This window comes from Physcomitrium patens, chromosome 11 (assembly GCF_059467195.1).
Source record: "Physcomitrium patens ecotype Gransden chromosome 11, ASM5946719v1, whole genome shotgun sequence".
Lineage (NCBI taxonomy): Eukaryota > Viridiplantae > Streptophyta > Bryopsida > Funariales > Funariaceae > Physcomitrium > Physcomitrium patens.
The window spans coordinates 5257885-5273572 of NC_143420.1; the positions used below are offsets into that span (position 1 = coordinate 5257885).

The 15688-nt window shown below is 40.3% G+C and overlaps 3 protein-coding genes across 12 annotated transcripts; 1 reads left to right on the plus strand and 2 right to left on the minus strand.

The window, feature by feature from the left end:
- The first annotated feature begins 1632 nt into the window (after positions 1-1632).
- LOC112288227 (N6-mAMP deaminase) lies at positions 1633-5372 on the plus strand. 3 transcript variants are annotated; one of them, XM_024532212.3, is made up of 11 exons: positions 1633-2045; positions 2227-2285; positions 2635-2726; positions 2819-2878; positions 3029-3175; positions 3430-3512; positions 3709-3778; positions 4006-4119; positions 4371-4437; positions 4749-4853; positions 5047-5372. In XM_024532212.3, exons 1-11 carry the CDS (start codon positions 1813-1815, stop codon positions 5184-5186), a joined length of 1170 nt encoding a protein of 389 aa, XP_024387980.1. In that variant the 5' UTR covers positions 1633-1812; the 3' UTR covers positions 5187-5372. The 3 variants fall into 3 exon arrangements, with proteins under 3 accessions (XP_024387980.1, XP_024387981.1, XP_090110312.1); XM_024532213.3 differs by having other exon boundaries at positions 1689-2045; positions 3029-3079; XM_090254186.1 differs by lacking the exon at positions 2227-2285 and having other exon boundaries at positions 1767-2045.
- Positions 5373-6855: 1483 nt separating this feature from the next.
- Positions 6856-8300, minus strand: LOC112288228 (low molecular mass early light-inducible protein HV60, chloroplastic). The gene is made up of 2 exons (XM_024532214.3): positions 7528-8300; positions 6856-7349 (listed from the first exon to the last, which is right to left on the minus strand). The coding sequence occupies exons 1-2, from the start codon at positions 7933-7935 to the stop codon at positions 7062-7064; spliced, it is 696 nt and encodes a 231-aa protein (XP_024387982.1). The 5' UTR covers positions 7936-8300; the 3' UTR covers positions 6856-7061.
- A 3650-nt stretch (positions 8301-11950) lies between these two features.
- LOC112288794 (protein YIP4b) lies at positions 11951-15197 on the minus strand. 8 transcript variants are annotated; one of them, XM_073537350.2, is made up of 5 exons: positions 15057-15147; positions 14861-14956; positions 14511-14639; positions 13525-13854; positions 11951-13176 (listed from the first exon to the last, which is right to left on the minus strand). In XM_073537350.2, exons 4-5 carry the CDS (start codon positions 13769-13771, stop codon positions 12614-12616), a joined length of 810 nt encoding a protein of 269 aa, XP_073393451.1. In that variant the 5' UTR covers positions 13772-13854; positions 14511-14639; positions 14861-14956; positions 15057-15147; the 3' UTR covers positions 11951-12613. The 8 variants fall into 8 exon arrangements, with proteins under 8 accessions (XP_073393451.1, XP_024389137.1, XP_024389135.1 ...); XM_024533369.3 differs by lacking the exon at positions 14511-14639 and having other exon boundaries at positions 15057-15197; XM_024533367.3 differs by lacking the exon at positions 14861-14956 and having other exon boundaries at positions 14598-14639; positions 15057-15189.
- Positions 15198-15688: the final 491 nt, after the last annotated feature.

Consider the following 15688-nt stretch of genomic DNA (forward strand, 5'->3'; position numbering starts at 1 on the left):
ATTATTAGCTTACATGATTATGGCCGTGACATGTAGATATTTATATAAAAGTTCCACCTAATTTGAAAACAAGAACTCCAAATGCACCTACTCCAGGATGATATCATGGTATTAAATTACACAAGGCCTTATAAGGTCTAAAACAAACTAGATGCATGTGGTATCAACATCTTTGAGATTTTTTAATTATAAATAAATTTGTAAGTGATCCACTAATTTCTTGTTTGATTATTAAATAAGATAAAACTAATTTTGTGATCATTGTTGTATATGCTGATGATCTTAACTTAGTGGATACTAGATCTGCATGCATTCCAGCTATTAACCTACTTATATGTAAATTTGAGATGAAAATGCTAAGAAAAATAACTTTTTGTATTGGTCTTCAGATTATGCATCTCATAGATGGTAGGATTTTTTTCTACTAACTAACCTATATTAGATGAATCTTACGGAGATTCAATATGATTGATGCTTATCCATTCTCTACACCAATGATTGGACGTGGTCATGATAGTCATGATTTATACTCTCCATACAAGGAGGAGGAAGAAATATTATGAGAGTAATATCCATACCTTGCAGCGATTGGAGCACTTTTATATTTAGCCACATCTACCAGATCAAATATTACATTTGTAATTAGTGTTCTTGTAAGACATAGTGCACGTCCAACACCACGACATTAGAATGGTGTCAAACATTTATTATGTTATTTAAAAGGTATTGAAGATTTGAAATTATACTACATACGATCTACAGATCCAAAATTGGTTAGATATTCTAATACAGGATATAAATCTGATATTACAATAGCTAAATCTCAAATAGACTATGTATTCTTAAGACATCGAGCTGCAATATTATGGAAATCAATGAAACAAACTACAATTGCAACTTCATCCAATCATGCAAAAATTATTGCCTTATATGAAGCATCTCGGGAATGTATTTGGTTGTGATCAATTCATAAACTCATTCAGACAACCTATGGATTTTTATATGATGACTTTCCAACTATCTTGTATGAAGATAATAGCACTTGTATTGCATAGATGCAAATTGGTTTCATTAAAGGAGATAGGGCAAAACATATTGATCCAAAGTATTTTATTTATATCCATGACTTGGTTACTCAACAAGTACTTAAGATCAAGAAAATTGAATCTGCAAATAACCTTGCTGATTTCCTCACCAAAGCTCTCCCTTTGTGCAACCATTGTTGACTTACTTATTGCATTCGCATGCATCGACTTGCTTTTCTTGAACAAGAAAGTTAATGAACTCTTGAGACAATGTTGTAGTCTTTTTCCTTCATGTATGGTTTTGTTCTTAAATAGAATAAGGTTTTCCTAAATAAGATTTTAATGAGGGAGTAATTGTTGATCATATGAGATTACAAAAAAGTATAGATCATAACTCTATGCATATAAATATTATGACAAGCAAGGAGGAGTGTTGAGAGCATTAAATGTAGCCGGTGCTCTCCATGATATTCACTATAATCTAAAGTATTTCTATGCATATAAATATTATGACAAGCAAGGAGGAGTGTTGAGAGCATTAAATATAGCCGGTGCTCTCCATGCTATTCACTATAATCTAAAGTATTTACTGTAGCTGTTTACAGTGTTTGGAATGTAGTGGAGAGAACTGTTATCTTCTCCCTTCAGTACAACCCTATCAGTAAACTTACTTGTGTGTCTTAACATATGTGTGCATGTTACTTCTAGCTACTCTTGTCTCTCTATAAAACATTCTAAACAGCAACGATTCCAATTATCCCGACGACGCCGACGACGCCGCTCGGTTATGATCGTCGCGTGTGTTTTTTGCCAAAGTTTTCTTTTTCCTGTTGTTGTCTGTCTGAGTTGCAGCGAAACGATGCAAAGCAGGGAGAGCATCCCAGGGATGGTGAATATTGACGACGCGGCGGTGCTGGCCATGGAGGATTTGATGACCGAGTACCTGCCCATGTGCAGGGCCATGCCCAAACTGGAGCTTCATGCGCACCTGAATGGCTCCATTCGTGCTGCCACTCTTTTGTATGAATTCTTACCTTGTGATTATTTGGCTCTGAGCTGTGGGTGAAAGTTGGGTTTGAGCTGTCACTGGAGTTTCGAGCTTGGAATAGGGCATGGTTGTGTGTGTGTGTTGTTTAAATATAGCCAGGGTTTTTTTTCATTTGAGTGGAGGATGATTAAGGAGGTTGTTAGTACGTTGCAGAGAATTGGCGCGTGAGCGAGACGAGGATTGCACTGAATTGGAGAATATTCTAAAGAAAGGTCTCGTTTTATTATGTCTTCCCGTGTTCTTGTTCGTGACTAGAGCTTACTAGCAAATTGAATTGTAGGGTTTTTGAAATGAGTTCTTGTTTTCTTTTCCTGAGATTATACCACAATCGCTTTGTTTGATTATTTTCTCGTTTTTCTTGCATGTATAAACAAATATTAATACTTTTGGTTTCATTGTTGGCATCTTCCTTCATGTATGTCTAAACGTTTCTATTGTAATTCGTTTGTGAGTCTTCACAAGACTGAATTTTCAAGAGTATCTTAGTTTTCTGCCTTACTCATCCATTTGATTGCACATCCTGATGCTTGTCTCAGAATTTATCTGTTCTGATGCCTGCAGATAAGAGATCCCTGCCAGAGACATTCAAACTGTTTGGTCTCATTCGTATTTTGACTACTGACCATCGCGTTATTACACGTATCACTCGAGAGGTGAGACAGAATCTAGCATCCAATCTAAGTGCACAGCAATCGTCAAGAAGTAAACAAACCCAGACGCTGAATATCTAACACTTGACATGTAGGTCATTGAAGATTTTGCGGCTGAGAATACCATATACATTGAGCTCCGCACTGCTCCTAAGGTAACAGTATGTTTTCCCTCAGACGCATTCTATCTTCATCTGGAATTTGCGGAGATTCCTCATCCTGCTTAAATGCGAAGCTAAGAAGCATGATCGATACGACATTTGTATTACCGAGTTGTCTCAGGACCTTACATTGTGCTGAAACAGAATAATTCTGCAGTTGGAATGACAAAGCGGTCATACATGGAATCGGTTAAGGTAGGCCTGGATATTGCTGCTCCTGTGTCGCCTATCCATGTGCGCCTTATCCTAAGCATAGACCGTAGGGAGACAACAGAAGCAGCGATGGATACAGTGAGCGCCTAACTTTCAATTCTTGTGGATATGGGTTTAGGGTTTAAAGTGATCATTATGATTTCAAAACTGTCTTGCAAGTTACTGCGACATGTCTTATTTTGTTGGGTTTTGCAGGGTACAGGGTTGGGATGATGTTCTGACGAAAATTGTGTCGTTCATTAATGGTTATGAAACAACTTCACTCTAATAACAGCGTGGATCTCTACACTTTTGTATAACTCCGGTACAGAATCGTGTTTTAACCGTTGTAGGTGCGCCTTGCTTGCGAGTTGCGGAAAGAAGGATGGGACATTGCAGGCATTGACTTGTCGGGCGATCCTGCCATTGGAGAATGGTACGAGTTCTACTAGGGTCATTGAGTTTTTTCAAGGGGACCGCTACAAAATCAGTTGTGTTTTAAGAAGTATAGCTTCATCAACTGTTGGGGAGCCGCCTTTAATTTTCTCCTTGAAATTATCACAGAGTAGTGTCCGTACATATAATTGATTATCTGCCTCTTTTTTCTCAGCTTTTAGTGTCTCCGCGTTCAGGACTACATTTGCGCCAGCGTTGATGTTTGCTCGAGAGCAGGGATTTCCACTAGCTCTTCATTGTGGAGAGGTTGCATTCAACATGACCTCAAGAAAATTCATATTATTCGTAATTTAATTATGCAATTTTTCTCGTTTTATCTTTCTTCTTGATACCTGTGATCAAAGTTCTTTTTGAAGATGTGTTATTGACTTCTTGGATGCTTGCTTATTTCCATCGTGATTAGATGAATGAATTACCTTGGGTAAAAGCCATACTGGGGCTGAAGATTATAGGGAACCTGACTTGTTACGCAGGTGCGAAATTCTGAGGATATACGCAGCATGCTTGCCATGCGCCCAGAGCGTCTTGGTCACGTATGTTGTTTGGACAACTATGAGTGGGAGGTGCTACTCGCCTCTCGTATTCCAGTAAGTCCTAAACTGATCGCCAATGATTTTATATGGGCAAGTTTGCTGAACTCAATAACAGTTGGTTAATGTTAAGTGACGAAAATAAGACTAGGTAGGTATGCGATAGGACTAACAATGTGATTTTGGTTCGCATTGTATCGAAGGGTCTTAGAAATCAGAGTTTGCCAGGTTTTTCAAAATCTTATTGTACGGATTTAAGTTCATAAGAGGTTGACGCTATTGAATGCGTGGGGTGGTTGAACATGCAGGTGGAGGTTTGCCTCACCTCTAACCTGGCTACGCAGAGTGTGCCTTCTATCGAAGAACACCATTTAGGTCATTCTCGAGACTGGTCACCGCTTATTCTTCGTTATCTGGTGTCCATCGGTTTATCTATTGTCATTGATTTTTATATGATATTCAGAGCTTAATCCTATCCTACAGCTCTAACTGTTATGAAATATGTGATGGGCTGGTTTTTCTCCTCTCTAAATCCAACGTGACACACTTGACTTAGATCATCGAGAACCTCGTTCTTGAGTAGATTTTCATCATTTTCTCAGCCATCTCCTGTAAAATTACTTGCTGCTGAGTATATTTTGTTCTCTAATCCGAGAATTCTCAAGTTGTGTTTTTGCTTATAACAGCGGTACTTCTCAAATCCGATCACCCCATTGCTATCTGCACTGATGACACCGGCATCTTTGCTACTAGTCTGTCCCGAGAGCTTGCTTTAGCAGCTTCTTGTCTTGGTAAGCTCTCAGCTGTAAGACTTTTAATCGTGTAAATGCTTACCAAACATAAGCATTCAAAGTAGCAGGTTCGTAGAATACAGCCTGCTTAACATTTTGATTCCCCAAAACGTTCTGCTATGGATGGGTAAATTGAATCGTTTCTGGGTCTTTTATTTTCTGATCAATGATGCATTTTTCTGCTTTGTTGCAGCCCTAAAACCCGAGGAAGTAACGACACTTGCCAGAAGTGCAATTGACTTTGCTTTTGCAGAGTCATCAGTGAAGCGGACACTCCATCAAACCTTCGATAGCAGAGCTCAAAAATTGCTTAACTCTCATTCTTGCATTTGAAATCTTCACACAAGTTGCCATGGTCTGGGAGGGGGGATCTACGGCCCCTTTCTTTTGTTTGAGAGATGGAACATATGTCATGGTTTATTCTGTGGTGCAATTAATTTTAGTCACAATTTTTATTTTTTTTGATGTTTCATTTATTTTATTTATTTTTTCCTCCTTCTTTTGGGAGGTGAGATTCAATTCAGCTGGTCACTGTTATAATTTGTCCATTTGAATGAATTTTATTTTTGTTTTGTTCTGTTTTATTATCTGAAAAGTCTAATCTTAAGAACACTTTCTATTTTTTATTCTATGTATTATTTAGTTGATTCTACTGTCACATCTAATTAATACATATAACTATAAATAGTTGGTATAGATATAATTGTATTCGATGTGTTGTTTAGATGTTATATCACAAAATTGTGGTGGTAGTTCCAGTTTTCCTTAGTTTTTTTTTTTATTGATTGTTTATCTTTTTATTCCAATAAAAAATTCTATCAATATCTCAATATGATTTTTTTTCTAATTATGTAGGAATTAAATTAAATTTTAATAAAAAATTATTGAAAAGTTAATAAGAATAAGTTGTGGCTGTGGCAAAAGTTTTGGTGGCATTAAACGTTGGTATGATTTTGTTCGTAAATCTTTTCACTCGTGAAGGGTCGGCACTGGCAAGCGGCGTTCTGATCGTGAGTAAGAGGGAGGCGGCATCTTAGAAACTTTTTTAATTTTGACTTAGTTTGTGAAGTGTGACCAGCTTGTGAATTATTCGGAAGTGTCTTCGCTGGCTTCAAAGTCTGAAGTTGAATCATGACTTTCTGCAGGGCAATGAGTCCTGGTGCCGCTGAATGCAATGTTTCGTGGGGAATGCGTCCAACTGTTGCTCGCAAAACTGATTTCGCTGTTCTAGCTGCATTGCATTCGATGGTGATTTAGACTTTTTCACACGTTAATTGCCGTCTCTTGATTTGTGCTAGCACCAGAGAGTTACCTCATTAAAAGTCGATCGTTTGGTTGAGATCAATGGTTGAACTGTACGCAACTTTCGTTTGCTTCTGAGAAAGGACAAACTCTGCCGACTGCTGATTGGGGGAGTGATTGTGATGTCAGTCTGACCATGACTACTGATCACGTCCCATACTGCGAAGGTTGGTTATTCGGAATGGTTGCAAACATTGGCCGTTGAGCAGTAAATCTGTTCACAGCTACGACCTTCATTTTTAGCAATCTCATCCAAATTTAGTTCCTGCTCTAGAGAATGGTTTCCTTCCATTGCGACAAAAGATGGGGCATTGTAAGGGGACAATTGTTAACCATGATGAGGTGAATATCTTACCGACCGCGTCAATGTCTCATCGAACTTTCATATTCCTCAAATACGTTCACAATTACTTCACAACCAGCAATTTGGAGTCTGTTCTACACCTGCGCAGATAACCGCAGCCTACCTTGCCTTTCAAATATTCTTCACTGCATTCAACCAAACTCGACATTCTAAATTACCCACCTCGGCAAAGACAACCCTTCTATTGTCAAACCACATATTCCACAAAATAAAAACACACTCTTAAGCTATTTCATGACACCCTCACCCAACCTTCAACCCCGACTATCCAACCGTACCCGACAGCGCCATTCAATTCGACTTCCACGCGACACCATACCACACCACATCAGAAGGTGCCAATTCTCAAAATCTTTTAATTACATTCACACATTATACACTCTCTCCCCCTCTTTCTACAGCAATGCCTGCAACTCCTCCGGCTCATCGCTCGCTCAAATCTGTACAAAGTGCTCTTCCGCCTACATGGGTGGCATTCTCCAGCCGACGCCGCTGACGCATCAAGCTTCGCACTAACGTAGGCAACTCCGTGGACTCTCCGCTCAGTGAAACACAGGTGCGTGTCGGAACATCTCGATGACCACCAGCAACAGAAATCCTATCATGGCCAACCGCCCATTCCACCTCTCGGCTCGCGCCGTGAACGGACCGAAGCTCCGCGCATCCGTGGACTCGCCGTTCATGATGGGCACCAACGAAGCATACGTGAACAGCTGCACGGCTCCCACGAAGAACACCAGCCCCGTCTGCCCTGGCGTGTACAGCTGCTCGAACACCGTCAATCCCGTGGCCTTCTCGGCGATGAAGGCCCACACGAGCCCCAACATTGCCTGCCAAGCATCGCCACAGTCAAGGGACACGAAGTGCAAAACAGCATTCGGAAGCTGCCGAGCAAACCATCCAGCCCTCCTACTCTACATGCTACGCCACCCAAGCTTTGCGCAGCCCCCTCCCTTCCCCAAGTTGCGTGCACATTGCGAAGCCAAATCCATGGGAAGTCTGCCTTACCAAGCGCCCGTTGATGGTCTCCGGCGCCGCTCCATCGAACGCAAACACGCCGGTGAAGGACTTGTCGCCGGTCTCAGGCCTCCTCTCCACTTCTGTACGAGGGTACAAGGACCCGGAAGTGGGCTCCGTGCCCATCACCAACTTCTTCTCGGACTCATTGCTCTCTTGGTTGCGCAAGATGTCGTCCTTGGTGATGCTCTTCTTCGTGGCCCGATCCACGGCCTCCTTTAAACCGCCCGCTCGGTCGTTGCCTGCCTCGCAACGAACACTCTGCTTGCGCGGCCGGAGCGTCGCCAACGACGGGGATGCAGCACCGATCAATTTGGAGCGCTGCAGGTTGGCCTTGCCAGCGTCGCAGCTGCTCAGCGTGGGGGCACTGATCCGGAACATCACGCTTGAGGTTGCCATTCTGAGTGTGTCTGTGTGTGTATGCGCTTATCTGAGTGCGCACGATCAAGCTTCTCGCAGCCCTTCTGCAAACTCCTGCTTATGGGGAAGGCGTCCAACCGGGTCTTGGACAAGGATTGTTCTGCGTTGTTCAACTGCGACGTGAAACGAAGGTGGTTCGTCGGTGTGCGTGAACGCGTGATGTGGAGTTGGGAGAACGTGGGCCTTCTTATAGAGCAAGTCGGTGAGGAAGAATCCAGGCTCTCCTGCAGTGCACAGGGTACGTGGAACTGAGTTCATTGGAAACAGGAGACGTGGGTGTCATGGCACTCGCCAAGTTAGCGGCGAGGGGAAAACTCTAAAACCTGGAAAGCCATAGAAAAGCAGCGGGGTGGGTGCAGAAATGTGGAGGGTAGGGAGTTGCAAAGAAGAGTGGGCGCCACTTGGAAGTGCGCTTGGATGGGCAAGCGTGGCGTGGAGTGGCAAGGCAGACGTGGAGCCATTCGTCAGCGTGTGTTTGTGTTGGCCGATTTGCAACGAGTGAAAGTTGCGAAGATTGAATTCGTAGAATGTCAAATTAGTTGTGTTATTGATGATCCAGAATGGCTTCGATGCAAGGGATGGGCACATGTCTCAGATTCATCATTTGTGAAGTGGAGATTTTTTTTTATTTATTTTCTCCTTTACTGTCACCCCGCACCGATTTCTGTATTGTTTGTTTGTTTGTTTTTTTGGCTTCCATCAAAACAATGTACTTTTTGTAATGTTACATTTTCTTTAAGTAATTGCTGTGATGTATTCATGAGTTCTTCATGGCGGTTGTGGTAATTAAAACAATTCAGTTCTTTATATTCAATTGTAATAAAATTCTTCATTTTACCTGTGCAATAGTGTTACGATAGTTCTTGTGTGTTTGATGTGTTTCTTAATTACCATTGAAATAAGAATACAAACTAAAATTATTATAGTAGTTACCTTTTATATAACATTTTATAATTGTATTGAGACTTGTTAGGTTTTGCTACATTCTAAATAAATGCAAATGATTTTGTTATGAAGGGATTATTTATGCAAGTTGACAAATTGATTCCGAAGAAAATAATATAAAGTCACAAGATTTTTAAAATAATTATCTGTCATAATATATATATATATATATATATATACATACATACATACATGGGTAATAAAGAAAAAATTTAACTTATAGATAAGACTAATGAATGGAAGATGCATATGATCCTCTATATGTTGCCAACTTCTAAAAGATTATAATTTTTTGAATGCTTGGGGACTCTATTTCATCTTTTATTTGTTTGAAGACTTAATATTTCATAGAAGAGAAATGGATCTATTTCTTTTGTGGCTTGCTTGAATGTCTTACTGCAAACAAATAAATGTTATGATGCTTTATAAGCATATGGACTAGGTCCTTAAATAACCTTTTATTTTTTTCTATCACTATTTAGATGATATAGGTCATATCTTGAAGGCCAGTTATCTCTAGATTTGAAGGACATTAGATAATGTTAAAGACAATTTTACAAAGTTGATCTCCTAATATTACTTTCAAAGGCTTGATTTCTATGATAACTTTTCCAATGTGTGTCATTGTCTATCAATAATTTCTACTAGATCCTATTAGATTTCTTATGAAAGTATCAATTTTTGTTATAATGTAAAGTCTTTAAGCTTAAAACATGTCGTGGCTCCAATGTCTACAATTGGTTGAATTGAAAATTCATGATTTGGAATCTTAGCAATTATAGGATGTTTAAAAAAAGGTGTAGGATCTTATTGTAGTATGGGACTTGTATTTAATGTTTGTGGTCTAGTATTTATTAATTGCAAGGTCTTTTTATAATGGATGTCTTTATTTTCTAATTTTTTTATGTTTGAATTCATGCTCCTTGCTCTAAATCCTATTGATATGTAATAATGCAATAATCCTATAACTTATGACCTTGCAATCTTATGACCTTATAATCTTACAATGATACAATAATCTTGTACCTTATGACGTGTTTTTTCATAATACAAACATGAGGTTTTACAATGTGGTTTGTTTTTGTTTTTTTTTAATAGTAACAATATTTCTAATAGAAAAAGCTAAAATAAGACCTTTATCTTTAAAAAATAAACATCAAGATGGTTTGTTGACACTGAGATTAGATCTTTAGGAGACATTTTATAACATCTAATGAATATCAAAATTATGTAATTCAAACCGAGGGAGGCCAAGTATCACTAGATTTGAAGAATATCAAACAATGTTGAAGACAATGACAAATACTTGATCTCTTAATGTCACTTTGAATGGCTTAATCTCTTCTACAATACTTCTAAATACAAGTAGTTATGCAGTATAACATCCAATAAAGCTCTTGGGATCTTTTTTAAGAATATCAATTTTTTGTTGCAATGTAAAATCTTCATCGAGGCTTTGACATCTAAAAGTGGTTGACCAAAGAATCCATAATTTTAAGTATTAATAATTATAAGAAGTTTAAAACAAGGTGTAGGATCTAGTGGTACCATAAAATATATATTTGATGATTTTGGTGTGGAGTTGTTAAACTGCAAGGTCCCTACAACAATTTGAAAAGATCACCTCATTGGTTGCAAGCTTTCAATGAGCTGAAATAGTCTACCTTCAATCTAGTGTTTGATTTCGATGCACTCCTTGTCACGTTGTTACACATAACATCTAGATGTGATGTATTGTGATATCTATTCCCCTAGTAAAAGACAGAACAGGCTAGGAGGAGCCAAACTATCCCTCCTAGACAGCGATGCTGGCTTCGGACGCTTTGCTCTCTGGCAAGCTTATGAGCTAAGGGGGACCCCAAGTTATTGCACGACTGGGCACCAATCTGTACTACTGCACCACGAGAATTCGCCAGAACAACAAGACTGATTTGATTGTTGATTCCCTCACCCTCAAATGCTACATTTTGCTGGAATGTCATACAGTTTCTGTTCCTCCATTGGAAACGAACTGTCGGCAATGTCAAATCGACTTGTGCTCCAAAGCAACAGCACGAATCACCGAGAAACTATGTGTGACGTGGGTGGTGTGAAATTTCAGGCCAAACACGTGAAAGAATTGAAGGGACTTAAGACTGGATAGAAAGTAGTAGCTGCAAATGAAGACCTGGCATAGAATTGTCAAACCATTATCGAATCGGAAAAGGGAGATAAAAGGGTTGCGTCGTAGGGGCAAATCAAGAAATGTGTGCAACTGGAACCCGACGTGAGCGACGCAGCGTGTTGGCGACAAGCATTGGATCGCTTGGTTTTTGCCCCTCCATCTTTGCACACGACGTAGCGTGTCTTGCCCAATCTGCCAGCATCCCAACCTTGTTCCTCAACTACTAGATCAAGCTTCACATGAATATTATATTTAATACTTCATCCACATATTTGAGAAAGCAAAAATAAAAAAGTGTATTTTGGCAGGGATTGCAATCTATGTGGGTACTAAAGCGCCAATATATGTGTGATGAGCAACCTGCAAACAATCTTAAACACACACACACAAACATGCATATATATCCAACCAGTGGATCTATTCCCCAACTTGTATGATGTATACGAGAGACAGAAAATGTAACTCAAAAGCATAGGATTGCGCAAAAATGTTGTGGTTAATGTCCTGCTCATACCACCTTTCCTCACGCAAAAATTCCAACGACCAACACATGCTTACAGGAATGGTATGCTCTCCCAGTATTTGTATGCTTTGAAGCCTTCATGATTGAGAAACAAAAGAACTTGTCCGGATTTATTGGACTTCATTTCCTTGGCCGTTGCTGCATTTGGTTTGGTCAATTCTTCATGTGACGTTTTGGATGGTATTGACTGTAAAACTTAGAGTATCACAACACATCCCTCATCAAATTCATTTTTCTAGGTTCATATCCATAGAGACTCCCATTGTGAAAGAGCTAGGGCTCAGTCTTAGAACATCTTCATCAGATTGTTCCATTGACCAAGCTCCCAGGTGGCATTCATGATAACCGACAATTTTCAGAGCTTGGGGTTAAATAAGATAAAACATAATCCGAGCCATGTTCGAGTTCCAAATGCTGTGCAAACAGCCAATCCAAAGCTCACTGGCAAGCTTCCAGATGCTTTCGTTACAGATTTCGCTCCAGGACTATAAAGTGGACTTGAAGATCATACTCTACAAGTATGACTGGTACCAAAACTTGTACATACAGGTAACAAAATTATGCACTTCTAGAACTCTCCATGCTTTGTTTCTACAAGAGAAATTGGCCGACAAGTTATGAAAATTATCTGAAAGGTTATAACACTAATCAAGAACACCCAACACACTAATATCTTACCAGATGAACATTCACCGATGTGCAACTCAATGAGACCTCACTAGACTTTGGAAGGGCACTACCAGTACATAGTTCTCTTGAACATCACATGAGACGTAGCATTTTCATAAGGAAATGGTCACCAAGGCCACCGTCGAAAGGCTCCTACAAGGGATGTAAAACCTGCGCGCCACATTTGCACTTGCTGCAATTTCAAATATGGAACAGTCCTCGTCTGCACCATCATCCCGCTCTGCAGCTGGACAAATAAAATTCATCTACTGATGAAATGAAAATTGAATGTTCTACTACCACAGCTGCCCAACTTATGTAGGCAACCAAAATTAAACGGTCAATCCGAAGCACTTCTAGTCATTGGCCAATACGAGAAACCCGACCGTTATGTACAGCAGCAGCACCGGGTACACCGCAAGAGCTTTCCGACTCGATGGTACTGCCGTGCTCACGAACGGATACGCCGCCCAAGAACTCCACGCCAACGCAACCAGAACCACCAAGCTCCGGAACAACTTCGTGTTATTCACTTGGCACACTAGCGCGCTCACATCCAGAGGAAACAAGCAGTATCCCAAAACGCTCAAGCTCTGGAAGAAGATGATACTGCCGCCCAGGAGCTGCACATTCAGAGTCAGCACAATGGCCCCAGCCGACAGTGTCGCAAAAACCACAGCGAACACCTTCGACTTGTTCTCTGTAGCTGAATACGACAGCGTCAAAGCCAGAAATATGATGAAGAAAAAGGGGCCCCACAGATCCCAATCCCTCAACGCCTTGCCTGGATCTTCACGGTACGGGTTCGGTAGTACCACATCCTTCAGATTGGTAGCCACACGCAACAAGTCTCTTTTCAGGGTCTCCCTCACGGGTTCTGTTAAAGTATTGTACTGAGGACCTCCACCAAACCCTGCGCCTGAAATCGCAACAGCTCAGAATAACCACGGTCTGGAATAATCCGGAAAATCTAGCTAGCAAATCCATCATCGTTCGCCATTTCTCAACTTTAATGGCACAAACATGACCTCCTGAGGCTGTAAAAAAGGAAGAGACTCAAAGTTACACAGAAAGCAAGAGACAGAATTTGTGGGGTCCGCGGACAAAACGAGAAACAGACCTACATGCTAAATAAACATTCCGTCTGGTAACTCCCACTGTCGTTCCAAGTTTTCCGTGATCAAATATGTGCACTAACGCTAGGAGTCCGAACTGCATTCCAGAGCTAGTTCTCATACTTTCAGAACATGTAGTCTATCGAACACACCTGTTGAAGGAGTAGGCCCAGACTGCACAGGGGTAGAAAACGCTTGGTTGCTGCTGGAAACAAACGAAGGAGGCAACAGGGGCGCAGAGACAGGGATCCTTGGAGGACTGGATGGTTTCCGAGCGGGAGGAACCGACCGGGGCACCTCTAGGGCTGCAGGCTGTACGCTAATGTGAAACAAACTCTCGATCTCATCGATATCCGACTGCGACGACGTGTTGTGGTCGATATTGTTCATGCCAGACATCGTGAAACGCAACAGCCTCAAGCCAATTCGCCAGCGGGAGTAAAACGCAGGTACTCGGATTCTTCAAATCAATTCATCAACGCCTGAAACAAAACCGCATTAGCATACCAAAACATGAATCGTTCCACTGAGAAGTTAAAACTGGTCGCATTCTACAAAGGAATTCTCGATACAAACAAGTCACCAGTGCCTGCTTCGTGACGCTCTTCACAAGCAAATTTTCGCAGAAATCAAGGATTTGTGCGCTTCAGGATATGACATAATCAAGGTCCATCTTGGAACATGTGTTACAAAATGTGGGCAAGTCATGCATTATAAAGTGAATTGCTAAGTTACACTGCAACTTGACATCAATCAAACTCTACCATCAACATGCAGGGCGGCAGGGATGACTAACAGCAGTGTCAGACGGAACGTCGTGCAGCTAAAACTATCACAGAAGTAACGCACAAGATTTTGCAAAACCAGGATATTCAATGAACTCAGAATGTTAATAGAGTGATAAGCTCGCCAACCTCACCCTAGAACTCTATGGACATCATACTGAAAACGTACGCAATTTCAAATAGTATAAAAAATAAAAATGAAACGAAAAACAAAAACAAAAACAACAGGGAAAAAAACCAGCTTAAAATTCAGAAACGAACATTCACACAAGAATCAATATAATTGGTGTAGAATATCTTTTAATGCACACGTCTATTCCACAGCATAAACGCAATAACCTTCGAAGACTTACCTGGTTAGAAAGCTTGGCATTTCCATGAAAAATAAGAAAAATGACAATAATTACATCATAATAAATGAATCAACGGGTTTGAGTTACATTGTCCACCAGAAGATCGAGTTGAATCGTAGTATTCACCACCTACACGACCACATACAAGCGCATAAAACCTCGAAAATCTTCACCTCGAGTGACAATGTGCCAAAAGGCACAGCAAATTGCAAAGAAGTCTTCACAACCACACAAGTCCAAAAAATCTCTCACACAATCTCGCACTAGTCCTAAATGCCTAGCCAGGTGCGGCAATAAATGCATAACATCCCACTGCACCTCATGCGACTATTGATTGCCAACATCATTACCTGTGTGAAGCCTACCAATGTCCAATCGCTCAACAAAATCTTCGCGAGAAACTCAAAAAATTCACCCTCAATCTACTTCAAATCCGCATCCGAAACCTAAGTTCCAGAGCCCATTGAGAAGTGCAGATCCGAGGAAACAAAAGAAACGGAAGAGGTGAAAGGTTCATATCAGAATCAGTGCGAAGCTTCAACTTACAAACCACACATCACAGTTCCGACGATCCAAAGCGACGCTGCTGAACGCGGGCTGCAACGCCTGGATTGAAGATGATGTGAGATAATCATTGGCATGAACTCAGGCCCATTCGCCCCCTCCTGCGAGCAACGGGGGCTCAAAAACCGACGGGCGTCGCAAATTAAAACGAATATCGTCCAAGTCTAATGGACGAACAGCCAACGGAGTTCAGTAGGTACGTCAAGGACGTGCCCAGTCTTCAATCATCCCGTTCTGTTGTTCAACGTTTGTTATAAAGTCTCTCATTCATCCATTAGGTAGAAATTTCTTTAAGCATTGGTTTCTTTAAGCATTTTTCTTTAAATCGTGGCTTTTTCTACGATATCGTATCATCTTCTTTAAAATTCTTTAAAAGGGTTTTTTCAGTTTTTTTAAAAGATTTTTATAGCTATTTTATGAAATCCATTGATTTTAATAAAGAAGCTTATTAAGTTTAGAAATATTATCAACGACAGCTACATCAAAAACTAGTTGTTCCAACAATATTATTTACCTAATAAAAAATTACATTATTAAAAAAACATCAATTATATGAACTAATAATAATTTAAAAAAACAAACCAAAAATAACAATGCATAAATGAAAAATTAAT

Excerpts from the sequence above, each read along its gene's own strand:
- LOC112288228 (XM_024532214.3), bottom strand. The coding sequence starts at position 7,935 with ATGGCAACCTCAAGCGTGATGTTCCGGATCAGTGCCCCCACGCTGAGC. Across the intron at positions 7,350-7,527 it reads AGACCATCAACGGGCGCTTG|GCAATGTTGGGGCTCGTGTG; the intron begins GTAAGGCAGACT and ends GATGCTTGGCAG.
- LOC112288794 (XM_024533369.3), bottom strand. The coding sequence starts at position 13,771 with ATGTCTGGCATGAACAATATCGACCACAACACGTCGTCGCAGTCGGAT. Across the intron at positions 13,177-13,524 it reads TGGGCCTACTCCTTCAACAG|GCGCAGGGTTTGGTGGAGGT; the intron begins GTGTGTTCGATA and ends TTGCGATTTCAG.
- LOC112288227 (XM_024532212.3), top strand. The coding sequence starts at position 1,813 with ATGATCGTCGCGTGTGTTTTTTGCCAAAGTTTTCTTTTTCCTGTTGTT. Across the intron at positions 2,286-2,634 it reads GGAGAATATTCTAAAGAAAG|ATAAGAGATCCCTGCCAGAG; the intron begins GTCTCGTTTTAT and ends TGATGCCTGCAG. Across the intron at positions 4,438-4,748 it reads TATCGAAGAACACCATTTAG|CGGTACTTCTCAAATCCGAT; the intron begins GTCATTCTCGAG and ends TGCTTATAACAG.